Source organism: Anser anser (genome assembly GCF_964211835.1).
Source record: "Anser anser genome assembly, chromosome: Z".
In the NCBI taxonomy this organism is placed as follows: Eukaryota; Metazoa; Chordata; class Aves; order Anseriformes; family Anatidae; genus Anser; species Anser anser.
The window spans coordinates 58,858,911-58,885,958 of NC_139723.1; the positions used below are offsets into that span (position 1 = coordinate 58,858,911).

Consider the following 27,048-nt stretch of genomic DNA (forward strand, 5'->3'; position numbering starts at 1 on the left):
CCTGGTGATATCAGTAGAAGTCTTACAGGAGTACTGCAACAAGTCCATATTTTCAAGTTTTGAAAGCGGATCAACATTATCAATGGCAGCCTTGGCTGTACCAATCATGGAATAACAATTTGAAGATCTGGAGTGGAGATACAAGAGTAGCAGAGGACAGATTATGGATGTCAGAAGAGAGCAGACGGGCTGCTCAGGGAACTGGTAGGTATGATCCCATAGGAAGCGACTCTGAAAGATGAAAGAGCTCAAAAGCTAACAGGTCTTTCAAGACAGCATCCTCCCAGCACTCAAACAGTCCATCCAGATAGGATGAAGAGAAGAACCAGGAGATCAGTTTGGCTATATAGGGAATTCATGACACAGGTGCAGTGTAGAGATGGTGTGTACTGGAAAGCGGGGACAGGCTACACAAAAGCAGTGTAGAAACTTTGTCCAGTCCTGAAGGAATGATACTTGGAAAGACAAAGTTCTGCTGGACTTCAAACTAGCAAGTGATGTCAAGGATAACAAGAGCTTTTGTTGCTGCACTACCATTTAAAAAAAAAATTAAAAAGTTTCATCCTGCTTCTGAATGGGGTGGTGACTCTGTGATACGAGGCATAGGTGAGACTGAGATACTTAGTCCCTTCTTTATCTCAGTCTTCATTAACAAGCCTTACTTGTCTTCTGTGTCTAGGAGTGGTACTAAGCTGAAAGAAACTACCATAAAGAGGACAGAGTCAGAGGCATCCAATAGAGCTGAAGGAACTGGTTGGTGTCATTGTGAAGGCACTCTGTCATGGAGCTCCAGGAAGGACCTTGAAAAATGGGGAAAGGAACGTTACACCTTTCCTCAGCAAGGGCAGAAAGGATCATCTGAAGACCTTCAGGAAGCTCAGCTTTGCTTTGGTTCTAGGGAGCACAGTGGAACAAGTCATCTTTGAAACCATTTCCAAGTGCATAGAATAAGAATGTGGGAACAGCAGTCTTCATCCTTCATCTGTCTGGTTGCATTCAATGATAAGATGGCTAGATATGTGGATGATGAGAGAATAGTGGATATTGTCTACCTCGAATTCAGCAAGACTTTTGACAGTTTTAAACAGCATCCTTGTACCTAACTTGGGATATTATGGTTATTTGAGTGGATAGCTAGGTGCGTGAAAGAATGGCTGCATCGCTCATTAAAATGAGTGCATTCCAGTATTCCATCTGGAGGCTGGTTACCCATATTACAGAGGTCTATCCTGATACCTTCCCTGTTTATCATGGTTACCATCTACACTTTGTGTTCAATAAGTAATGGCCCTGAAAATTCAGTCATAGGGTTGAGGGTGTCTGAAAATGGGGGAGATACTGACTGGATACAAGTAAAAACACCATACTGCAAGAGTTACAAGGTGCTGAAAGGGGTTGCCCAGAAAAGTCTTGCCATCTCCATCCTTGGAGGTCTTAAAGACCTAGCTGGGTAAAGCACTGTGCAACCCAGTCTGATTTCTCACCTGATTCTGCTTTTAACGCGAGGTTGGACTGGAGCCCTGGTGAGAACCCTTATAGCCTGAATTATGCAGTGATTCTAAGAGTAAGTATTAAGGGTCCACTGGAAGACTTTGAAAGGATGTTTTTCTTGTAGTTGTGAGGTAGAGAAATAATATTAGAAAGCATGTATGTTTGTAGAAGGTCCGTTGCTCCAGCCTATTTAGAAATTGTTAATCAGATCCATATGAATGAATTGAGATACAGGTACAAAGACAATTTTTGTGGGTGTTTATAGACAGTGTGAACCAGAAATGGGTTCATTCACACTGTATTGTTGTATGTATGGAGTGTTTTGCATTTATACTTAACTTGATTGTTTTTTTCAGTACTGATGATTTTAAGTAGCTGATGGAGTATATATAACTCTTTCGAAGGAAGGAAGGTAGTATTGCTGGATATGGGTGAAAGATAAATTTAGGTTTTGGGAAATACAAGAAAATGTGTGATCCAAACAGAACTCCAGAAGACTATATGCTTACCACTTTGCAAATCTATGAAACGTTTTGGCAAACCATAATAAGCCCATATAGTTAGGGAACTATAACACATGGTTTACAAAATGAGGCTAAGGGAGCTGGGTTTTGTTCAGCCCAAGGAATAGAAGGCTAAAAACAAAGGAGCAGCTGGCAAGTAGGGAATAGCATATATATGGGTATATTCATCACCATTATTTGTGGAAGTGGTGAGTGTTATTTCAAGTCTTCTTCCCACTTCCTTTTGGTTAGTCTGTCCCTTGAGTACTGCAGGGATTTACAGTGGAAGTAACATTTTAACATTGAGGATAGAGTTGTATAATGGATCAGCTAAAGGATACTTTTAATTTTTAAATACATGAATACGTAATGGTTCTTTAGTTGAAGAATTTTCATTACCCAAGTCTGAGACCTGTGCACAAGACTATAGGTGCAAACACTGTAAAAACAGTAGAACGTGAATAAAGCCTTGGAAATTAGTGCTCATGCTAAGGAAAAAGTCCTTAAGCTGTGGAAAAATAGCCAGCTGTGCAACTACGTTTGACCTACTGTAGCAGAAGTACAAAGCCAGTGTTCCTTCAGTTTGCTCTCAAGCCTGAATTGTGGAAGAGGCTACAAATATAACTGCATGTGTAGATATAAGTGTGGCACAGGTGGGACACATCTCTTTTTTACTTTTTTTTTCCTGATTAAACCTTGCTTGAGATATGGAACGTTATACAATGATCTTTTTATCTGTTCTGTTCACCTATCATTACAGCAAGTGCTGTGAAATGTAAGGCTTCAAAATGTACTGAGTACCTCTGTGGTATCTCCATGTGTCTGTGTATGCCTTCTTGCCCTCTATGGTCTTTCAAGCATTGTTAGCACAATAACATAGTGAGCAGCGCATGGTTAGCTTTCTACTGAACTTTTGTTAATAATTTATTTATCATGTCTCTTGCTTTTTCAAGATGTGTGATTTCTTCCCTTTCGTTCTGGCTGTCCTTCGGTTTTTCTCTTGCACACTTTCTAACATATTGCAGTATATCACTTTTTTGTGTTGCTGCTAATTCCTGTATTTTTGGTTCTAATTCTCTATTTTGTTTCTGTTTTCCCTTAAACCTTTTATTTTTTGTTTATTTTATTTATTTTATCATTTTTCTCCATAAGGATAAAATGTGCATGGGAGGAACTTAACTCTCTGCAGCAGAGTTGACTAATATGAATTCAAGAATTGTCCAGGGAAATGGAATCTTAGAGCTTTGCTGTTTGAGGGGTGAAGACATGTATAACAAAGACAAATAAAAAGCATAATTTAAAAGCTTTGCCTGGTTTAGCCCATGTCCATAGCTGCTGTGTGCATGGTGTTTGCTGACCTGTTTCAGGTTTCTGGAACTGATAATGTGTATCCTGCTTCATGTGTTCATGCAGTTGCCTCCTGACAGCTGCAGTGCTGATAATAAGACAGTGTGCATGGGCTACTGTACTACTTAAGGAGGGGGATCAGTATCAGAAGCTTAAGGAGCATAGCACACAAGCTTGCCCTCTGATGCTCTGACTCCTAGCTCTAACATACCTGTGTTCTTCGTTTTCAGAAAAATTGCATTATTTTACCTCACTGGTAGGTTTGTTGATAGTTGCCACACATGGGGTGGTATGTAGTGTGTGTTTAAAGAAAAAAGATGGGTTATGTCTTGTTTAGTTGATGTAATTTATTCCTGACTCTTTTCCCTGCCATTTCATGTGCCTGAGCAGCTTCTCTAGAGATTATCAAGAAATGTGCATATGGAATTGTGGAAACAAAACAAGTAGAAATAATGTTCATTTATGACCTTGTTAGGATTGAGGTAAAAAATTAATTTAGGCACTTATCTTTCCTTCTTCTGAGGACAGGGCAACTTCAAGGAAGTATGTATGATAGGTTGGATGAATTTTTTGCAAAGCTGTAGATGACTGGAAAATCAGCTTAAGAAAGAACATTTTAGAGAAAATTTATTGCCTCCCAGGTTGTATACTTCAGATACACGTTTATGTATATTGTTAATCAAAAGAGACATCTAGTTCGTTATATGGCTTTGTTTTTAACCACTTAAAGTTTTCTAAAGTATTTTTTTTCCCTTCAGCTGATGGCATCTGTGTGCTTAAATGCTTGGTTAACAGGAACACCGAATACTGTCGTGTGGGAAAAGACTCTTTGTTAATTACACTGGGATGCAAGAGTGTCTTGCTTCGATTCAAGTCACAAGTCGGTAAGTACATCTTGCGTTTATGGCTATCTTCTCTGTCCTGTCATCCTACTGTATTGGTAAAGTTTGCTTTAAAACATGTTGTTGTCTTCTACTACTGTTTTATGCTGGCTATTTAAATATTACATTTTGTTATGATGATTTACACAACTTCATCTGCCTCTGACCCACTGCAACTGTCTCTTTTGGAGTATGGACCATTCCCACGGGGAATATAAGTTTTTTAACAAAGCAACTGCACATTCATTTTCTGAAGAAAAAGCAGATGTAGATAACAGACTCATGTAACTTAAATTAATGAACTGTAATAACTGGTAAATGTAATAATGCTTTATATGAGCAATCTGCCACTTGCTGTCTGACATTCAGATGTTGTCTTACAGATCTGTTCATCTGAATAATTAATTAAAGTACTTTAATATACACCTGCACTTCTTAGGATATTTTGTGAGTAGTGATGGTAAAAAGAAACTCACTGTTACAGAAACATAACTAGTTTAGTAAAATGTTGGCTTTATATTTTTATGGTTCTAAATCACATTTTTTTAATAAATGCAACAACTGCTACTTTCTATTATGTACTATATTCCCGTCTTCTTACTGTCTTTTTCAAAAGCATTCTTAGTTCTTTTGCAAGCAAATTCAAAAGACTGCCTGTGTATTCTGAGTAGTGTGTATGAGTTGCATGGCTGCAACTCATTTTGAAATTGTGTAACTACAGGTAACATACAGCTTCCTCTTTAACAAGATCCAGGAGCTCTTACATAGCAGAACTACATCAGCAGGACTTGTGATTTCCAGAGGAGTCCATTATGGTTATTTCCATTTTATGTTGTGCGGAAACTGAGTCACAGAACAAGTACTTTTGCTATTTGGCAGCTTATTTAAAGATACGTACGTGTTTCGAAGCATCAAAGGCTGAGAATTTTGACATGTATGGGTTTGTGCAATGAGTTCATAGAAACTCGGAATGGTCACACAGACACAATACATGCACTCTTCTGTCTCTCTGTAATAGAAAATGCAGTTTTTAGACTCACCCAATTTTTCAGTTGGGTGCCAAATCTTGGTGGCCTTTAAAGTCCTACCTTTCATCTGTATTCATCAAGAAAAACTTTTCACATTTGCAGTCTCTTAGTTTACAAAACAATATGAATGTAATCAAAGAATGACTGTTAGTGTTGTGCTGCGATGTGTTTTGTTGTTTGTTTTTAATTTGTATATTTGAGAATTACAATTCAGCATTGTGTTTTCACTGAGCTCTTTCTCTTGAGCCTGCAATTTGGTGTTGGCACTTACAGAGTACCATATCATAACTGAAAAGATACTTAAGATTAGGTTGTTCAGCTATTTACTTGGCTTATTGCACAGATAGCTAATAACAAGTAATTAAGGTGGGAGACGGACAAGTTTTTCTCTACTCTTTGGACTACAATCTCTACCATGTCTTACTTACCTATGCAGGTCCTGATTCCAAAAGGCACTGATTGTTTGGGACCCCAAGACAAAAGTAGTTCCTGTTAGTTCTGTCCTCCTCCATTATAAACAAGTATTTGGAAAAAAAAATAGTTTCTGCACAGTATGGTCTTATTCCTGGGAGGGGTACTTTGAAGATTAAGAGGTAAATTCAATCCCCTCTTTAGCTGTATTCCGTGGTGATTTATATTTAGGTAATTTATATAGCTAAATATCGTGAAATAGATCAGAACAGTATAGATAGTCTCTTAATTTATTATTTCTGATTGGTTGTTAACATGGCAAAATTGAGTGTCAATATTTCTGTCTTGCGTGCTGTGTTAAACTGAAAGTCACTGATAGGATGTTTTTTCCCCACATCATAGCAATAGTTTTCTGGTACCTTCTTCTACGTGTTAAGTATATCAGGTAGTCCCTAATCTTGAGAACTGTATCTGCTTTTACAAAGAAGACAAACCTTTAAAGAAGAAGCCAACTTTTTGTTTGTTTGTTTTTAACTGCATACAAGTGCAGGTGTTAGTCTCACTTTTATGAATTTTCAAATGCTTATATGTGTATAGTATATAAATAAAAATGATTCTGTAATTCAAAAAACATCTGAAAACTCCTTGTTGGTATGTTAAAAGTGTTAACTATGAAAATGCAGTGTAAAAGCCTTAGGATTTTTAAGTCCGCTGTCATTTAGGAAGGTAGAGGAAGATGACGAGTGAGGAATGAGGGGAGAGGGAAATTAATGCCCTGCTTGTGCCCACACAGAGAATTGCTGTTTGACTTCCATCATAAATCACAGACTGTATCTTCCATTTCCTGCTGAACATATGTTAAACATCTGAGAAGGATCATGCAGGCAATAAATATGAAAGTTAGTAGCCTAAAGGCTTTTTTTTAATTTCCCCCCCAAAACAAAGATCATTTCTCTGTAACAGATCAACCAACCAGTCAGTAACTCATCTGTGGCAGATTTGGTATGTAGCTTTCTACTCCATGGTGGAAATGCCCTGCTTAATTTAGCACAGAATTAGTTCATGAGCATAGGATAAATTGTTCTTTCAGATTTTGGCAGAATGTGGATTCCTTCTCTTTCAAACCTAACTCTGTTCACTAGCCACTTTCACAGTGCATCCAGACGTTAGACATACCAGTACTTTGCAGATGTTTATTTACTAGCAAAACTCATCTTAAAACTTGTCAGCTCTAATTATCTGTGCCACTTACATAGAAGCACGGTTCAGGAAAATAAAAATGGGCTTCTTACAGTTTGCAGTTATTTATAGCATATATTACTTGTAGATATCCACGTACAGAACTGAGATAGAGACATAAAAGTGTATGTCTGTGTATGCATATTAATATATATATAATACATATATTAAAGGTATACATAGTTATTTTGTGTATATAGACTGCACATGCTGTTAGTGTAGTATAATTTAAGCAAAGGAACGTAGTATGTCTTATGATGATTTTTTTTCCCCTCAATTATTATTTCACAGAATGACATATTGATCTATTGAGCTCTGATCCCATTAACCAGACAGTCCTGAAGAAACAAATCTGTAGAACAGAACAATTGGTGCTGAAGACCTGGTATGCAAACTGTACTTATTTGAGAAGGAAGCAGGAATAGAGGGTGTGTATACTTTGAACTAGATCTAGACTAGTCTCATAGACTTAATACGCATTGACTGTTGAAGTTTATTCCTGGAATGCATATTTTGGTTTAATTTCATCCAGAGGGACTCGGCTTAGCGTGACTCCATGACTGCTCAGTCATGCAATGCAAAGCACAGTGAGTAGAGACAACTAATGGATTTACCTGAAGACCAAGTAGTTGGAAGGAAGCTGTTCAGCTGTTTAAATGTAAGAATTTGTACCTAATAATAAGGTTCACGAAGTAAACAACCAAAATGACACCGTGGTTCCTCGCCAGATTCTGTGTGAAGTAGTGACTCTAGTTTTCAGCAAAAGAAAAAAAAGAGTTTGGCTTGGGTAAGTCTTATTTTGTTTCAGTCAATTTAAAACACAGTAAAATTCACAAATGTTTTTAATATTGCATCTTGAAACTCGTGCAGAGTTTTACTGCATGAACAATGAGGTGCAACTTTTTAAGAGAACTTTCAACACACAGACTGTAATTGCAACTAGCAGGAATTATGAAATCTAGCATTTGCTAGTCTCAGAGAAGCAGTAGGAGGTTCTACTACTGAAATGACTCCCAGATCAGAAAGGGTTTGATTTTTTTTTTTTTTAAGCCATACTGCATGCACAATTGTCATCCTTAACTTATCACCTCTGGGGCAGAGATATTGGTTCTGTGTTACACTTCAGTTTCTGCATTTGTCCACTGTCATATAATGGCTCTAAGCTTTGTAGGTATTTTCTCTGAGTTAAATCATGTATGCGTATATCCCAAACACTGGATGGCCTTTGGGAATATGCAGCCATCAGTTTGACCTCTTCAGATTCCAAGGAAATAGGTGTCTGTTAATAATTTTCCAGGTTGTGTTTGGAGTTGAGGACTACGGTGTGCAAGAACAAATACTCATCATGTGATTTTGGAGACTGTTCATCTATCTGTAAATCTGAACAGAGGAGGCTACCAGTGACTGTGCCTGCTGCTGGTATCTATATCCATTAGTCTTGCTGTTCAGACCTTTGGGTTTGCCACTGTCTCAGTCTGTGATTTTCTATGGCGTTGCTTTTCTTCATCCAGTTAAAGGCAGCTATACAAAAGTTCTGTAGTGTTTTGAGCTGACTCACTGTTTTCAAGGTGTAGAATCTAAGGGAAGCTCAAGGCCTGAGCACTTCTGGCACTATTTTCAGTAGTTTGTGTTTCTCCAGACTTTCCTTGAACATTTCTGTGGGAATGTTTTTTAGAATTAGCATTTTAAAATACTTGTTGATTCTGATTCCTGGGAGGACAAATTAAAAGGGATTGGAAAAAAAGATCAATCTCCAGCTTTTTGGCAATTTGTAATACTCTAAAATAGCCACTAATTCTGTGCTACCAGACAGCAAGACATGTCTGTGTCTACCCATTCAACGAGGCTCTCCCTAAGTGTTGCTAGACCTTTCATATACCAAGACTTTCAATACTGTGGCTGTTTACATCTAGTAGACACAAGTAAGCCACCTACATCAACCATATCTGCCTCAATATTTCCATTTCATCCTATTGTACTTTATTAAGCCAAATAATCTTTCTTCATTAAAGCATTCATCTGTCATTAAAGCTTAAGGTGTGTTTTGAGGAAGATTGTTTATATAAAAAATCACATTATTTTGAGGATGAATAAAGTAAAAGATCCAATTCTTAATATGTTTAAAAGTTCCAAAAATATAGTGTTAAGAGTTTTGCAATATGACAATAATTTTTGCAACCTTTATGTAAATCTAACTACAGCTTTAAAACCCATTTGTCTCTCTGTTGCTTAATACAACTCTAATGGTTGTTCTAAAAAAAAGTGAAACATGTAAATTTAGATACTTCATAAAGTCATTTTATGAATTATGAATATTCTTTAGGTAACACTTTTAGTGTGAGACTGACGTGGGGGGAAACTTTTGCATCTGCTAATTCACATTGCTTTAGGCTGTGATTGAAGCTTGAATTAAAGGTACTCCTTTAATATTCTTTTTGATAATAACTGACTGCTCTGTGAATCTGGCATCATTTTTGTTTTAGTTCAAATGTGAATTACTTACTAATGGATGGAATGTTCTGTTAGAAGGAAATTTATTTTAGTTAGAATATTTAGTTTGGAGGTAGTACAGTATTTTGCTTTCTGCTTACCACAGAAAGTGTATGTTACTATTGCTAAAAATGTAAAAGATTTTTGCTTTGGGAAAAGTGTGACTTAGGAAATTAATAATGAGATTTGGAACATGTGGAATCCAGCTTCTGATGCAGCATGACACAATGCCATAAGTCATGTTTCCTGTAAAAATGTACAACTGATTGAGTCCCTTGAGTGCTGACTGAATTTCCAAGCATTGAATTCTAATGTGCTGATGCTTGAAATGATTCCCCGAGTAGTATGTGTGGAACAAACCATTCCCAGTGCAGAAATCAAGACTAATAAAAAAGTTTAAAAGTACACTGCAGAATTTGAATCTTAAAGTAGTATTCCGGTAAGTGACCCAGTCTGCAAATTGTGTTTTAATATTCAGTCACATTCAGAGCAGAATTTTATAATGGTGATTGAAGTATTTGTAAATGAGTTGTTAAAATGAACAGAATCTTATTAGTCCAGTCTGTTCTGTTTATAACTATGAAATGTGTATATTTTGTTAAAAGGTGTGTATCAAAAATCTTTTGAGCAAATGCTGTCAAACAGATGTAAACTCAAGGATTTCTGGAAGCTTTTTTGACTATGTGTGGTGAACATTCCTGGAATTTTACTGAGGTACTTGTAATAGGTGTCACTGTGAATGTCTGAAGTCTCCTTAAAAATGAATAAAAACAAAAAGATGTTCTTCCTTTTTTGGAGATAATACTCCAACCTTGGACATCTTGGATGGTAATCTAGCCTTGATCAGTTTACTATATTTTTACTTCCCATTTCTATTTTTTTCCAAAGCAGGCATTTTATTATTTAGATATTGTTCAACTCTGTTGTTCCAAATGGAAGACTGTGTCCCACTTAATAACAGGAGACAGGTTGACCAATCTTATTGTTTGATGTAGTCTTGTAATGTAGTCTTGTCTGATGTAGTCATGGACTACCATACAGATGAGGGGGGTGATACTGCCATCTATGTCAATGACCAGCTGAAGTGCATGGAACTCTGTCTGCCTGGGGGTGAATGAGGAGCCAGTTGAGAGTTTATGGGTTAGGATTAAAAGGAGGGCAAAGACAGGTAACATTATAGTGTGGGGGTCCGCTACGGGACACCTGACCATGAAGACTGAGTAGATGAGAGCCTCTGAAGACAGGTAGGAGCAGCCTCACATTCACAAGCCTAATGGGGGGTTTCAACCACCTCAATATCTGTTGAAGGGACAACATAGTATGGCATAAGCAATCCAAGAGGTTCTGAGAATGCATTGATGATAACTTTCTTCTCCAAGTGACAGAGGAGTCAATGAGGAAAAGTGCTATGCTGGACCTCGTTCATACCAACAAGGAGGAGCTTCTGGGGAATAAGAAACTCAAAGGCATCCTTGCCTGCAGTAACCATGAAATGGTGGAATTCAAGATCCTTAGTACAGCAAGAAGGGCACAATTCAAGTTCACAGCTGTGGACTTTGGCAGAGCAGAATTTGGTCCCTTCAGGTATCTACTTGGTAGATCCTCCCAGTACCATGGGATAAGCCCTGGAGGGAAAAGGAGCCCAAGAGAACTGACTAATGTCCAAGGATCACCTCTTCCAAGCTCAAGAGCAGTGCATAGCAGCAGAGAGGAAGTCAGGCAAAAATGCCAGGAGGCCTCCATGGAGGAACAATGATCTCCTGACCAAGCTTAGATACAAAAACAAAACCTAGAGAGGGTGGAAGCAAGGACAGGTAGCCTGGAAGGAATACAGTGAAATTGTCCATGTAGTGAGGGATCAAGCTAGGAAAGCTAAAGCCCAGAGAGAATTGAATCTGGACAGGGACATCAATGGTATCAAGAAGGTCTTCTGTAAGTACGTCAGTGATAAAAGGAAGACTAGGAAAAATGTGGACCCTCTCTGAAAGGAAACAGGAGACCTGGTTACCCGGAATATGGAGAAGGCTGAGGTACTCAATGACTTTTATGCCTCCATCTTCACCAGGGTATGTTCTAGCCATACAGCCCAAGTCACAGAAGGCAAAGGTAGGGACTGGAAGAACGATGAACCGCTCACTGTAGGGAGAGGATCAGGTCTGAGACCATCTAAGGAACCTGAACATGCACAAGTCCATTGGGCCTGATGAGATGCATCCAAGGATTCTGAGGGAACTGCCAGATGAATTTGATAAGCCACTATCAATCACAGTTGAGAAGTTGTAGCAGTCTGGTGAAGTTCCTGGTGACTGGAAAAGGGGAAACATAACGCCCATTTTTAAAAAGGAAAAAAACGAAGACCCAGGGAACTACAGGCCAGTCATTCTCACCGCTTGCCCAACAAGATCATGGAGCAGATCTTCCTGGAAACTCTGCTAAGGTCTGTAGAAAATAAGGAGATGATTGGTTACAGCCAACATGGCTTCACTAAGGGCAAGTCATGCCTGACAAGTTTGGTGGCCTTCTATGATGTGGTTATGGCATTGGTGGATAGGGGAAGAGCAACTGATTTCATCTACCTGGACTTGTGCAAAGCATTTGACACATGACATCCTTGTCTCCAAATTGGAGAGATGTGGATTTAACAAATGAACCACTAGGTAGATAAACAATTGGCTAGATGGTGCACTCAAAGAATTGTGGTGAATGGCTTGACATTCAGGTAGATACTAGTAACAAATGGTATTCCTCTGGGGTCAGTACTGGGACAGGTGCTGTTTAACATCTTTGTCAGTGACATGGACAGTGGGATCGAATGTATCCTCTGCGAGTTTATCAGCATCACCGAGCTGTGTGGTGTGTTCGACATGCTTGAGGGAAGGGATGCTATCCACAAGGACTTGGACAGGCTTGAGAGGTGGTCATATGTGAACAGCATTCAGTTGAATAAGGCCAAGTGCAAGGTCGTACACCTGGGTTGGGACAATCCTAAACATGAAACAGGCTGAGCAATGAGTGGATAGAGAGCAGCTCTCCAGAGAAGGACTTGAGGGTAGTGGTGGATGAAAAGTTTGACATGAGCCAGCAATTTGTTCTTGCAGCCCAGAAAACCAATCATATCCTGGGCTGCATCAAAAAAAGAACGGCCAGCAGGATGAGGGATTTCCCCTCTACTCTTCTCTCGTGAGACCTACCCTGGAGTACTGTGTTCAGCTCTGGAACCTGCAGCATAAGACATAGACCTGTTAAAGGGGGTTCAGAGGAGGGCCACGAAGATGATCTGAGGATCATCTGGAGCACCTCTAGCGTAAAGAAAGGCTGAGAAAGTTTGGGTTATTCACCTGGAGAAGAGAAGGCTACAGGGATACCTTACACTGACATTCCAATACTTAGAGGAGTCCTACAAGAAAGACTAGGGACAGAATCTTTATCAGGAATTGTAGCGACAGGACAAGGTGGAATGGTTTTAAACTGAAATCAGATTAGTTTATATTAGACATAAGGAAGAAATTCTTCAGTGTGAGGGTGGTGATGCACTGGAACAGGTTGCCCAGAGAAGTTGTGAATACCCCATCCCTGGAAGTGCTCAAGGCCAGGCTGGATGGGGCTTTGAGCATCCTGGTCTAGAGGGAGATGTCTCTGCCCATGGCAGGGGAGTTGGAACTAGATGATCTTTAAGGCCTCTTGTAAGCCAAACAATTCTATGATTGTATGTTGTGTTTGTTTCCAAACCCATACAAAGTTATGGCTGTATACCTGTCATCAATTGCAGGCCAAATTGACTGCATAATATAGGTACTGCATTTTAGTAGTAGCCTGTAGCACATAGTGCAAAATGTTGTGGGAATAGCACTTCTCTAAAGCGTTTAGCAAAACTCCCTAGATCAGAAAATCAAATGTCTGTTGGTAAATACATTTATTTATTGGTTTATTGAAAGTATCATTGTTTCGGATTGGTGCTCTATGTGGTTTGTGGTTTTGTGTTTGTTTTGTTTGTGTTGTTTGTTGTTGTTGTTGTTTTGTTTTTTATTCCCCACTGGGCTTCTTTTCTCTTATTCTTTGTATGGATTTTTTGTTTTGTTTTGTTCTGTGTTTATTTTCCCTCCATTTCTCCCTCACCAGCCATCCAAGTTTACTGCTAGATCTTTTTGTGTTGTTATGTTTTGCTTTGTTTTGTTTTGCTACTACTCCATTCTCTTCACCCTTTAGACTAGTAATGGAATCCCATCTATTTTGAGCAGATGAGTGAGGTGCACGACTTTAATATCTTGTGGTTTTGTATGTGTCTTCTGCCATGAGGATAAGCACTTTGTAAAGAGAAATCGGTACGGAAGTTCTGTTTATGCAGTGTGCAACTATTCAAGTGACAAATTACCAGGAGCAGGGTATGAATATCCCTGTGGAAACTGCTAGAGTTCTGGAGCTTCTTTCATTTTTGAGAAGGGAGCAGAACTCTTTGGGAGGATATTCCTGTTCTCTTTGGTCATGAGAATCAGTTCTAGCTGGCCTTAATTCAGTGTCTACCCAGTGCAGTTTTTAGGCTATCACTATAGTAATATCTGCGGAATAGTTCCAACGAGTTATCAGACTGCACAATTGATTAGTTCAGGTTCAATATCTAACAGCAAATACGAGTTAGCTGAGACGCATATCTAGTCAAAACTTTACACACAAATTCCCCCATTTTTCAGCAAAATACAGCTTTCTGTCAAGGTGAAAATTTTCAGAGGAGTACCTGTTATAAGACATAAATTTTAAAAAACAGGGAAATGAAAACAAATCAAAATCCTAACAAGCTTGGGTTTCAAAGAAAATGTTTAAGAGTTATATTTTTAATGTTCTTTTATGAAGTTATTTGCAGGGGAAACATTTTCTTTTTTCTAAACAAGATTCTTGCAAAAGCACTTTGGTCTACAAAAGTGGAAGTACTTCTTGCCTTGTCAGTGGCTGGGTGAGAGTTTTGTTTTGAAATCTAATAATGCATTCTTTAAGGTGAGAGGGGGATATACGGAAAAGTGTAAATGAAAAGACAATAAATATTTCTTCTTACCTCTGTAATTGAAAGTCTTGAGCCATTAATATGACACTATTGCAACACATCTGTAAGTCTTGTTAAGTTTTGAGTTTTTTTTCAACCTGCTGGTTGATTTAAGTGATTGGGGTGGTGATAGCACAGGGATTTTGTTTTTCAGTCAGTGAAAATTGTAAGATATTTCTTTGAAGACAGCCAAGACTGTTTAAGAAGAGTTTCTATGTTCTTCTCAGTTTACAGTTTTCCCAGACAATAAAGCTAGTGAAATAGTTTGGAGGTTAGAAAGAAGGCTTAGCATGGCATTAAGAAGTACCTGTGCCCATCCCCCCCAGACAAAAGCACATGAATTTGGATTTTGCAGAAGACCTTTTGTTTTCATGTATAGCCCCTGATAACCCCACAAATTTCATGAGTAAGCAGAATCCTGTTTAAAAAATTTATTTATTTTTTTAATATAGATAAGCAGGCAAAAATTCAGGACTGAATAAAAAGTGGTGACATTCTAAGCAGTACACTCAGATTACTAGGCAATACACTCCAATAAAGAAGCATTATAGCCAAGATTGATTTTGTAAAGATGATAGAAGATCTGAAGAGGTTAGCTGATTGTTCCCTGAGATGAGAAAGTCAATTCCCTAGAGCCTCAAAGGAAAAGATTCGCTGAGTGCTAGAAACTTGATGATGAACATAGGACTGAGTATTAACAGCAAATAGCCTTTGTCTGTTCTTGAGAAATACTTTGCTCATTTTTGGTTTTGTATGCTTAACTCCTGGTTTTAAAATAAGTGACCCACCAGTAGTCCAGGCTGTCTGGTTTCGGTGTGGATTCTTTTCTTGTCCGCTTCTACCATTAAAGAAAGAAGAAAATCCAGTTTTCATAAAAGCTAGGGACAGTTCTTCATGTATTTCTCTGTACGACAGATTAAGTTCCCAGATTCTTAGGAAGACCAAAGTTATATTTCATTTTAAGGACCTTAATCAATATGCACATAAAACTATATTTTATATCACAAGCACAATGATGTCTAAGCTAATAAAGAATTTCCTTTATAGAAAAAATAAGAAGATAAAAGCGTAGTGTATTTGTGTGCAGAAGCAAATGGAGAGAAGATAGGCTATTGTAAATAGTTGCTGGATATAAGAAATAGACTTGCTGGATATAAAACAGACTCAAGAGAAATGCTTTGCTTTCTTTTGGGACAGTCTACAAAAGGGAGAAACATAATGTTTGTTGTCTGTGCTAAAGAGAGACAAAATGGTTTGTGTACTTTGTGTCATGTGCAGAGAGTGCACAATAGCTTACTCCATTTTTTTTCTCTATTTAATATACATAATTCTATGTATTTCTTAATATGCAAAAATTTATTATTTGGCAGTTTGCCCTGAGAGTCACATAAATGAATATATATCTGAATTCTCAGAAAATATTTGAAACTGGTAGTAATTCTTATGAAAAATTCTTGGGCAATTTTGGATACCCTAAGTGATTTCCTTTTGAATCCTTTAACTGTTTGCATTCAAAAGCAAAACAAAATCCTAAATTCACATCTGCAACAATAATTCCTTCCTTAAACCTGGTATTTAGCTATTGCTGTTTAGTAAGTAGAAGCAACTAAAAGATTTTTGGTGAGTGCTTTATTTGTAAGTGTTCAGAAGAAAAAGACAATCACTGAACAGATGAAAAGAAGTAAAGAGTAGCAAATTCATGCCAAGAGTGGACTTTTCATGGTATATTTATTCAATCAGCATGGGATCAGAGAAAGATATGAGTATTTCTCGAAGATGAAGTCATTAAGTTTTCATGGATAAGTGATAAAGTTTGTTTTGTTGTTGCTGGTTGTTTTTAGTTTGTTTTTGTTTTGTTTTTCACAAGTGTATTTTTCACTTCTCATACAAAAACAGTAGTTAAGTGAAGTTCTTTTACAGAACTACTTTAACAGTAGTTGAAATTAAGTTCTTTGTTTATCCTCAGATGTTTTTTCTCACAGTGTTAGTCATTAATAAATGTGTAGAATGTGGAGTTTGATTAAAAGTTTGTGAAAAGATTGAGCTGTATTAGATCTAATGCTGTTCCTTCTTTTATTCGTGAATCTTTACTGCCATCTAATAGAGAGGATTTTTAGTATCTATTTTTCTAGAGATAGATGAATTAAATTACACTTTTTTTTTCTGTTATAGCTTGTCAGAGCTTTTTGTGGTCTTACAAATACTCTACTATGAAAGCTTTGAGGACATCTGAGGTTCATTATGAAAGATTGTGGAGGAACTTTGCCAGCCTCTTGTTATTTCTTTCTATTTTATGTCTATTATGTTGATATCTCCTCAACTCAGCGAATAGTAATTGTGTAATTTGCCAGCACTTTGGAGAGCTCCAAGTACAAACTTCTTACTTGTATATAGAGGAGTAGTGTACCACAAGCAAGTCATACATTTTTTTTTTTCATAGAATCATAAAATAATTCAATTGTAAGAGAGCTTATTTGGTTACCTGGTTAAGTCTCCTTTGCAAAGCAGGTTCCACCCAAGGTTGCTCAGGGCTTTATACAGTTATGTCTTGAAAACTTCCATGGATAAAAAAGTTCACTGCATAATCTCACTGGGTACCTTCTTCCAATTTTTCTCACCCTGCCCTGGTTCTGAAATCAGTTCTTCAGGAGGACACCAAAGATGTTCTTCTGAGTTGCCAAAAAGTCTGTGCAGAGGTATGAAAATAATGGTGAAGTGCAACTTGAAAGGAGACAAGCATGTTGTTGAAACTGTAGCATTATCTGTTACAGTCAGATAGAAGAAAGAAAAAAAAAAAAAGAAAGGATAAGCTTAATATATAGAAAAAATCTCTGCTTTTAGGTGCTTTTCTGGTGCTGTCTCTCTAAGGCAGAGAAATAACAGAATGACTGATTTATTTTAAGCTGTTTCTTGCTTCTTGCAGAAGAAAACTGACACTGTAATGTGGGCTTTTCTTCATCTTTTGTCATGATCCAATCACTTACTGTTACATTCTGAACATCATCCTTATATATGTGAGTGAAAAGGGCATGTTGAAAGCATCTGTGCATTTTCACTGTAGTTTACAATTACTTTTGGACCAACTTGAGCAATTTTGAGACCTCATATCACCCGAAATTCAGATGTGTGGCATCTTTTTCCCACTTGAGTCGATATGACAGAAGTTATGAAGTTAGTTAGGACTTTATCTCACCTAGTAATGATCTAGAATAATGCACATAGATGAGCACTCTAGCAGATTTCATCAGTAGGTGGGGTGCTTGTGTTTATAGCAAATTACAGAATAGGTGTATGAGTTTTCTTTTAGAATATTTGCTGCCCTAAGTTTTCTGCTACTGTTGGGTTAAACTTACTTGTTCATAGCAAACTAATGCTGTAATGCTTCTAAGAGCTCTGCCCAGAGAAGCTGTGGATGCCCCATCCTTGGAAGTGTTCAAGGACAGGCTGGATGGGGCTTTGAGCAACCTGTTCTGGTGGAAGGTGTCCCTGCCCAGGGCAGTGGTGTTGGAATTAGATGATCTTTAAGGTCCATTCCAACCCAAACCATTCTGTGATTCTATGATTCTGTTGCTCCAGATTTTTGACAAAGTCGTATCGTTACAACTATTAGAATGGTAATAATCTCAACTAGGAAAAATGACCTGACTCTCCAGGAGTGAGCTTAGGAGTGAACTTTGTTATATTAGTCTAGCTTGGAGTTGCCCAAGAACTTCAAGGGGCTGTGCCTTCAATTCATTCAAACTTCTCTGAGGAACTATGGCTATTTGTCATTTTTTTGAAACAACATATGACTACCTCAGAAGTGGAGCTTTTTTCATCCAGTTTTCAAGCCTAAGTGATTCCTAGTTGTGTAAAGAATGGAAGGCTTGGATAAAAATAATAATAGGCTGTGAAACTTTTACCATAGTCTTTGCTGTCTTTATTATACAATTTTACCAAGTATTTAAAATTTTCTATAATGGGTCTTGCCCTACTTGCCTACTTTTTTGACTCAGTAAAGGTAGCTTTGCATTAACTATATTTATGTCAGTTCCTGTAGACATGGGTCTTTGATTTCATTCCCAGATATCCTTACATTGAACTTGTCATGATTTCCAAAGATAAATGGAAAATGACTTGCTATCTTTTGCCTCTTTGCTTTTGGATATACCAGCTTCCTGCACTGGAGAAGGATAAGTGCAACAAAATTTTTGTTTTTCAGATTTCATAACTTCCTGAAATGATAAGGGAAATCCTTCTTCTTGGTTACTGTTTTGAGAAGTTTACTAACGAGTCATTTCTAATGTTTACTTCAGACCCTTTACTTCAAATGGCTATAATTTGAATTATCAAATTGTTATCGAATTATCTCCAAAGAATTAGAGCAGTTAACAGGTGCATATACTTAAATGCTTCAGGCACTTGTTATTTTTCATTGAAAATCTGTGAACTGTACAGGAGTCTCCTGTCTGATTTAGCAAATTACAAATGGGATATGGCTTGATTTCTCTATCTTCTCTTTTCCTTGTATAAGCAGAAGTTTCTATCTCTGATTTTATTCTCTATTTATAAGATCTCCCCTGCCCCCCCACACCCCCACCCCCGGCCCCTGCTCACACCTGCCAGTTTTTCAATATTTTTAGATACTGTCTCTGCTTACTTACTGGCATGTGCTTGTCTTTTGGATGTAAGGAATTACTTTGTTTCAGAGGTTGGTCAGGTATTTTTTTAAGATTGGGACAGGAGCCCTTCTGTTTACTATTTTTTATGTTTTTTGTTTTGTTTTGCTTTGTTTTGTTTTTAGGTCAACTAGAATTTTCCTGTTACTTTGATAATAAGAGAATTGATTTTGTCCACAGAAGCCTAAATGTTATCAATCTGAGCTTTTTTTTTCTTAGACTGCTTCTAAAGGAAGATAAGTGATGCTCAGCCTGGCTTTTTATGCCAATTAAATTTTGAGTGTTTTATTCTAGCTTTTAAATCTCCCAACTCAAATATATGTATTTCATAATAACCCTAGGTGGTTCTCTCTCTCTGGAGACTGGATTAGTATAGTTTAACTGAAATAGTAGGTGGAGTCTCATTTTCACCTACTCCTCTGTTAAGAGTTCACCATTACAATTATTTACAGTAGTTAGCTAACATGAATGAAGAATCCTTGACAATATTGTTGCATTCATCCAGGTACTTCTTAAAAAATTTAGATGCTGATCTTCGCAAAAATTCTTCTCTGTTTAATAAAATTTGAAACTATTTTCTGTGTCTTTAAGAACACCATAAGCCAAATGAAACATTACTCTCAAGTATGACTGAAGCTGTTCCTATCTTGTCATTGGATGTTCATCTTAATTTACTATCCTTGTATTTTTTGCTACATTTGTGTCTTTTCTATTTTTCTTTTCCAGAATACAACATACTTTCAAATGTACTGAAGATACGCTGGAACCAAAAGAAGGATACCTCTGCGTTCAGTCAGAGAACAGATGAAGCATCTGCTGCTCAGTATTTTCAGGTAATGAAAGTTTTCAGTGCCGGTTTATGAAATCTAAATTGCCATTATTTTCCTGACTTCAGTCACCAGGCCAGTTAGAAAGATTGCTTAGGTTTATTCAGACTGGTCAAGACCTTTGTAATTTAAGTACTGGTAAGACTGATAGAAATGGGATTTATCTGTCTCTCTCTCTCTCTTTTTTTTTTTCCCCTCCTCCATTCCTTTTAGTTTTATGGCAGTCTGTCTCAACAACAGAATATGATGCAGGATTTTGTGAGGACGGCCACTTACCATAGAGCTATACTGCAAAACCACATAGATTTTAAAGACAAGGTAAGCTCTGTTAAGTCTTAAATGTTGCAGTGTGATTTCTAATTTTGTCATTTTGCTCTTATGTTGTGAGACACAATTTGATTGAAATTGCTAATCGTTCCTCCATTTTTGGTGAAATTTTGTCATTTCTTGTTATGTAGTCTTGATTCTGAGATCAATATTCTCAGTCCTCTCAGCTTTTTTCTTTATGAAGAAGTAGTGCATGACACGTTATTATTCTTACTATCTTTCTCAGAGTCACCATAAATTCTGTGGCATCTGTTTTGAGAATGATTGGCAGGACTTATATATGGTAGTGAAGACAATGCCATACAATTAATTTATACCGCAGAATTCTGACTTTCTAGTTATTCTTTACTGTACTTTTTATAAATCTTGTATTTATTTACTTTTTTTCCTGGGACTACATTTATTCATTGAGCATTGATCTTCACCAAACAATTCATAATGGTGCTTAGGCTCACTCTTTTTTTTTTTTTCCTGGCATTGATGCGATTCATTTTGAATTTGGATGGTATGAGAATAGTTTAGATTTTCCACAAAGTTATATTGATCAGCACTGAGTTGAGTTTATCTTGTATTGACCAATCAGTTACCTTCAGTCCATATCTGTGCTCTTCGTTGACTGAAGTTTGTGTCATCTGCAGATCCTTGTATGACACTGCTCACTTCTCTTAAGAGTATTAATAAAAATAAAGAAAAATAGCAAAAAATGTTAGACCACATTGAACATTCTGTAAGCTAATAGGCAGTTTGTAAGCAACAGCTTAGCCACCCAGCAAGATTGTGTTCTAGGTCTCAGAATGTCCACTGAGATCATGTGAGCTGTTCTTCTGATGTCCAAACAGAATACTGCAAATAAATAAAGATGGTGAGAATGAAGTTAAATTTCTGTATATATATTTTTATCCTGTTGTCATTTCTTGTGTTTTCTCCCTTTCCCTTTCCTTCTCTCATCTTCTAAAAGGAGCCTCTTACTTCAACTCATACCAGCACAAATGGTCTTCTACATCACCAAAATGAGTCTTTAATAACATATAAGCAAGTATTGAACAAAACATTTCCCTCTAAAAGTGTAGCATATTTAGAGCCAAAATGAGGAGAATTGTAAGTATGAAATCTATTTTGATTATTTTAAGATTGTTATGTTTTAGCTATTAACTATTTTTAGTAATAAGTCAAATGATGATTTCTCTTTGCCATGTGACTTAGGCAAAATGTGCTTCTTTAGAAACCATACTTAAATATTTACCTTCTTAGAAACAGATTTCAGTCTCTGTAAGTTCTTTCAGGCCTGAGATAATTCTCCTCTCCTATATAATTCAATAAGGTTAGCAAACTAGTGTTGTGCACAGGGCTGTGCCAGTTTTCTATAGACATCAGAATCAAACCCCAAAGCATGTGGTATTGGATGTTACCAGCTGGGTAAGCAGAGCTATTGTATCATTAATGGATTAAATTTTGTACTGGAACATGGAACTTAGTGTATGATGAAAGAAACAACAGAGAAAAGATTTTATTTGCAATTCACTTCTTGTCAGTTAGGATAGTCACATATTGTAACCCAAAAGGATGATTTTTGTATGCAGGTAATATATCTTAATTTCATTTTTGTGCCTGCAGTAAGGAGTTCAGGCCTTGTGTAGTCTTTGCCTCTGCAGGAAATCTTGCTACTGTACAGCAGTACAGCTTGCTTACTCTTACTCTTGGTTTATTTATTTTCCTAACTGTTGGAGGTGCCTTGGCCTCTGTTCAACATACCTATTAGTAAGACTATTACACACTGGGTGTTGTTGGCCACCCACGTAGAAAATGATCTTTCTTTTTCCTGATTCTGTTGAGAAATGGCAATTTTCAGAGTAAATGTAGCTGAAAAAAACTTGAACTATCTACATTGTGGCAAAAAAACATTCCCAGGAGAACCTGAGAATCCCATTGTGCAGAGACCAGAGTAGGCCAGTTTGGAAATACTGCAGCTACATTTATTTTACATCCAGGAAATGCAGGGCAGACAGAAGTGTTTAATGATGGTGGTGGGGAGATTAAAAAAAGGCAAAAAGTACATAATTATTTTCATACCTTCATTACTGAAAGAAATCTCATTCAATTGCTATTTGACTTACTCTGTTTCCTACCTACTCTGCATTCCCTCCGTGTATTTTTTTTATTTTTTCTTTTTTTTTAATTATCTTTTTTTCTTTTTGCCTTCTTCTCTAGATTCTCAGATGGTTTATTACATGGACATTTTTGCTTGTAGTCAAAAGTTCTGTTGATAAGGTATTTTTCTTACTCCAGATTTTTATTTATTTATTTATTTTTCTAAAGAATTATCTTTATGAGAAAATGCAACAGGTAATCTGAGTTGTGCTTGACCCATTGAGAGGGTTCTTGGTGATAAATTTAAACACATTGTGTCTCAGAGGTAAGGCACTATGGGACCAACTGGAAGAGAATTTGTGTTGACTATTTATGTATATTGAATCTTAAAAGAATAAGGAGAACTCATTCAGAATATGATGAGTCTAAGGTTGGATACTGCACATTAATATAGTAGTCCTTACTGACATACGCTCTACATGTTTACCCTTAGAAGGAAACTTCTTAGAACTTTCACTATTTTTGTGAAATAAAACTTTGTCTTGGATTTTGAATAGTTGTATTGCCAAACGAGGGAAATTAAGGTGTTTTACTTAGTTAAAATGAAAAAAAAGGCTTTTAACTAAATTTTACAGTAGCAGCATGTAAAGTTGTTTGAAACTGAATACTAGCCGACACATCTGTATTTCTTCTAAAACAAGTCTAAATTTCAGAGCCTTTTGATTTTTTTTGTCATCTTTTTACAAATAGATTACTTAAAAGCAAAGCAACTTGAATCAGAATATCCTTAGTGATCCTGGAGGAAGGATCACAGAAATTAACCATTCAGATTATGAAAAGGCACGTTTTGATTTTTTGCGTGTATGTATTTTTGTGTTTGTTTGTTGTTTGTTAAAAATGAATATTTTCTTTATATAATCTTTCTGATATCTACAATTACATTTATCATTCAAAATTACTATATATGTGATATTTTTGCTTTTAGTTTTATATGCTTGCCTTCTTACAGTCTTCCTTCCTCAACCCCTACTCCTCACCCCTTTTTTGCAAAAGTCCTTTTCAGGACTTCAATTATGCAAGTACTTAAGTATGCAAGCCTATTACCACATGTGACTACTGCCCATTAAATTCACATTTGGCATGTTATTCATCTGCATAGGCGAAAGCAGGAATAGTACTGAACTGTGTTCAGGAGGGTAAGGTATCCTTTATTCCTGACTACAATTTCTGGTAATTACTGAATTAGCTGCATTCAGATTTCAAAGTAAATACCGAAACACATACAATCTACCACCTTTACTCTAAATGTGAATGGCACTATCATGCCCCAGCTACCTATCTTAAAATTCTTACTTCTCTTAAAATTCTACTTTTCTCTTCAGAAATGTGTACGTTAGTACAACATATTGAATTTCACAATATTTCATCTTGATTGCTCTTACAGCTCTGATCTTAGAATCACAGAATTATGGAATGGCTTGGGTTGGAAGGGACCTTAAAGATCATCTAGTTCCAACTGCCCTGCCATGGGCAGGGACATCACCCACCAGATCAGGTTGCTCAAGGTTCATCCAACCTGGTCTTGAACACAGGGATGGGGCATCCACAGCTTCTCTGGGCAGACCGTTACAGTGCCCCACCACCCTATGAGTGAAGTATTTCCTCCTAACTTCTGAACTAAATCTCCCCTCTTTTAGTTTAAAACAATTCCCCCTCATCCTGTCAATATCTGATTGAGCAAAGAGTCACTTTCCATCTCTCCATCTTTTTTTATAAGTCCCCTTCAAGTACTGAAAGTCTGCAGTGAAGTCACACCAGAGCCTTCTCTTGTGTACGGTGATAGAATGCTCTTCCTATGTGAAGCAAGCAAGGCGTTCTGTAGGACATGGCAATGATTGCAGTGATGCCAGTTGGGGAGCAAGGTGTGGTATAGCATCATTGCATTACAGTGCTTTGGTTTGGAAAGGACCCCTGGAGGTCTCTAGTACAAACCTAGTGCTTGAGGTCTGTCTAGTAACATGTTGAATGAATCTGTGAATAGAGATTCCACACACTCTGTGAGCAACCAGTTCAGTCTAAAAAAAAAAAAACATTCTAGAAAAATATTAAAAATTCTCACTGAGAGCATGAAGTGCACTGTGGAAGAGACAGATGTTAAATCCTAAGCCAAAGGACACTTTTAGATGTAAAAAAGCCTTTCTTATTAATTGAAAGGAAAGACCCTAGTATAATTAGGAATTAAAAGATAAGGGAAGATCTGTATTTAATAGTTTCTCCAGCAACTAAGAATTACAGACATGTTATTTACTCTTTCTTAAGGAAAAACAAACAAACAAAAAACAGATCTTCATGAAGTGAATCCACAGGAGGATGATGACAACCTTTTCAGAATCTTAAAGGCTGAATATATAGGGCTGTGTTCTGTCTGAAGCCAAAGAAAAAGGAGAGCTTGGCCCAGGAATTTATCTTCCAAAATCAGAAAAGAACAAAGAAGAAAGAGATCATCCAAATAAATAATTAAGTAATCCATGCACTTTAAATTAAGATGCTTTGTAATTACAAAAGACTGAATTTATTTAGAACAATTCAAGTTGCTAAAATAATAAAGTGAAGGCTAAGTCATACATCATAAAAAAGTTTGAAAATTTTCAAACAAAACAAAGAACATAATCATGTTTTTATTGCAGGCTTTCAGGTAGACAAAAAAAAATGTTCAATACTTTTCATCTCTTTCATCTTTCTATATATTCTGTGCTCTAAATGGTCCATATTTTTGATATGGACACAGTTAATTAAAATCCATATTTTTGATATGACACAGTTAATTAAAATACCAGTAATTAGAGTTAAAAAAGTGGGGATCTTAACCCAACAGAATAGTCCTGGCAGGACAGATATAATGAAACTTTTTTCTGATGAAAACAGGTTTTCAGCAAGAATTTCTGTTGTCATTAATGTTAACAGGATCCAGGTATCATTCACCTAATCTCCATCAAAGATTTATTTTATTATTTAAAGAAGAGCAATTTGGCTTTGTTCTATCTCTGACAGTTTGCTTTACTATTAGTAAGGTAAACTCAACTTTAGTCTGCATGAAATAAAACAGTTTCCATTCTACTTACTTTGACCCCATGTGATGTTTTCTGTATATAATTCTATATGGAATGCAAATAAATAAATAAATAAAAAGGTGATTTTAATTGCTGTGCAATTTGCATTTGTTCAAGAAGAAGGTTTTAATGCAGACAGGAAAAGAAGGAAAATGCAGTACAGCACCTCTATGTATTTTTGGTTATCCAAAGCGGAATCTTTTTCTTCAGATGCAGTCTCCAGACATTTGAATTTTTGAAAACTTTAAGGCATTTCTGTAGCAATTGACATGACATCTTCATATTTTTCTTTCTTTTTATTTTTTTCTTTTATTCTCAAAACATTACGTTTACAGAGTTTTTATGCTTTTTTTCCCCATCTTGAGCAGATAAACCAAAATTTGAATTACAGGATGAAAGAGGCAGAGGGAAGAAAGAGTCAGGACGCGTGCTGTAAAAATATTATATGTAGCTTGAAAAATTTTCAAACCTCCACACTTCACAATTTTTACATACTCACAAAGTAATTACAGAAAATTTTCAGTATACAATGAAGAAAGATGCATTGAACTTATGGAACTTTTCAGAGGTTATTAGATTTGCCAAGATGGTATGATCAGTCTTAACTCTTTCATTCCTATAGAATGAAGAATTCTCAAGAACTGCAACAAAGACCTGGAAATTATTGCTGAAAACTAACAGAGGTTGAAAAGTCCTGTCTTCTATGAAATTTGAGACCATCTTTATATCTTTATGAAGTTTGCATAACTAGGATGAGTCATTTGTGAAAGCTTTTCTGAGAGAGTTATCCAGTAAAGAAACACTCTTCCATTCACAGGACAATATACATTCATCCAGAGAAGGCATACAGTACAGTTATAAGACAATAAGATATCTAAATTAATAAAAGTAGACAAAAAAAAAAAGAGAATCATAAATACATAGCTGGTCACTATGACTTAGTTATGTGCATTTCTCATGCAACTTCCTCTACAGTAAACTCATGCATGTATAGCATGAAATAGAGATGTCTGAAATTTCAATATGAAGAATCAACAGTGGAAATTCTTTGGTGCACCTCTGTTTTGAGAGAAAGTGGGGGGAAAAAAAAAAGTTTGGATGAGTTATATTGGAGAAATACAAGGGAGATCTGTCAGTTACCTGGAGAGCAACTAAAGAAACCAACAACCTACTTCTTTCTAACTTTCTTAGAAGTGAGGGCTTTTGTTGAATGCTGTAGCTACCTGTCCAGTAATGACTAAATAGAAGATAAACAAAAAATAAACGTAATCTAACATACAGCACAAGTGTGTGATAGTTGAAACTGGTCTTGCTGAAATTTGAATGATCGATCTAGTCATGAGTCTATAGTTCATTTAATCTTAACGGTCATCCTCTTAAATATGTAAAGTGAGGGGATGCTCTACCTTCTTCTTCCTCATCTCTAGAAGTGCATTAGACATCAGAAGATTCTTGCAAATCCTCCTGCTCCCCAGGGATGCCACAGACATCTTCATCTTCCATCAGCTCTTCTTTAGCTGGCTTCCTGAGAAAAGTAGTACAGGTGTATGAATTTATTTGGACAGGTCACAACACGTAGCACCTCAACATGTGCTCAAGGGCCATGCAACAGT

General features: G+C 36.7%; 1 protein-coding gene across 4 annotated transcripts in view; it reads left to right on the forward strand.

Moving 5' to 3' along the window:
- LOC310889730 (histone-arginine methyltransferase CARM1-like) overlaps nt 1-27,048 on the forward strand; it is a gene marked incomplete at its 3' end in the record, with an annotated part of 77,881 nt that overhangs the window by 19,377 nt on the left and 31,456 nt on the right. For 2 of the 4 annotated variants that reach the window (XM_083817656.1, XM_083817653.1), the window contains exons 2-5: nt 4,100-4,225; nt 19,810-19,916; nt 20,124-20,228; nt 22,446-22,505. In XM_083817656.1, the coding sequence (XP_083673782.1) occupies nt 4,100-4,225; nt 19,810-19,916; nt 20,124-20,228; nt 22,446-22,505 (398 nt within the window). The remainder of the gene's footprint in view (nt 1-4,099; nt 4,226-19,809; nt 19,917-20,123; nt 20,229-22,445; nt 22,506-27,048) is intronic. The other 2 variants (XM_083817655.1, XM_083817654.1) reach the window with 1 other exon arrangement.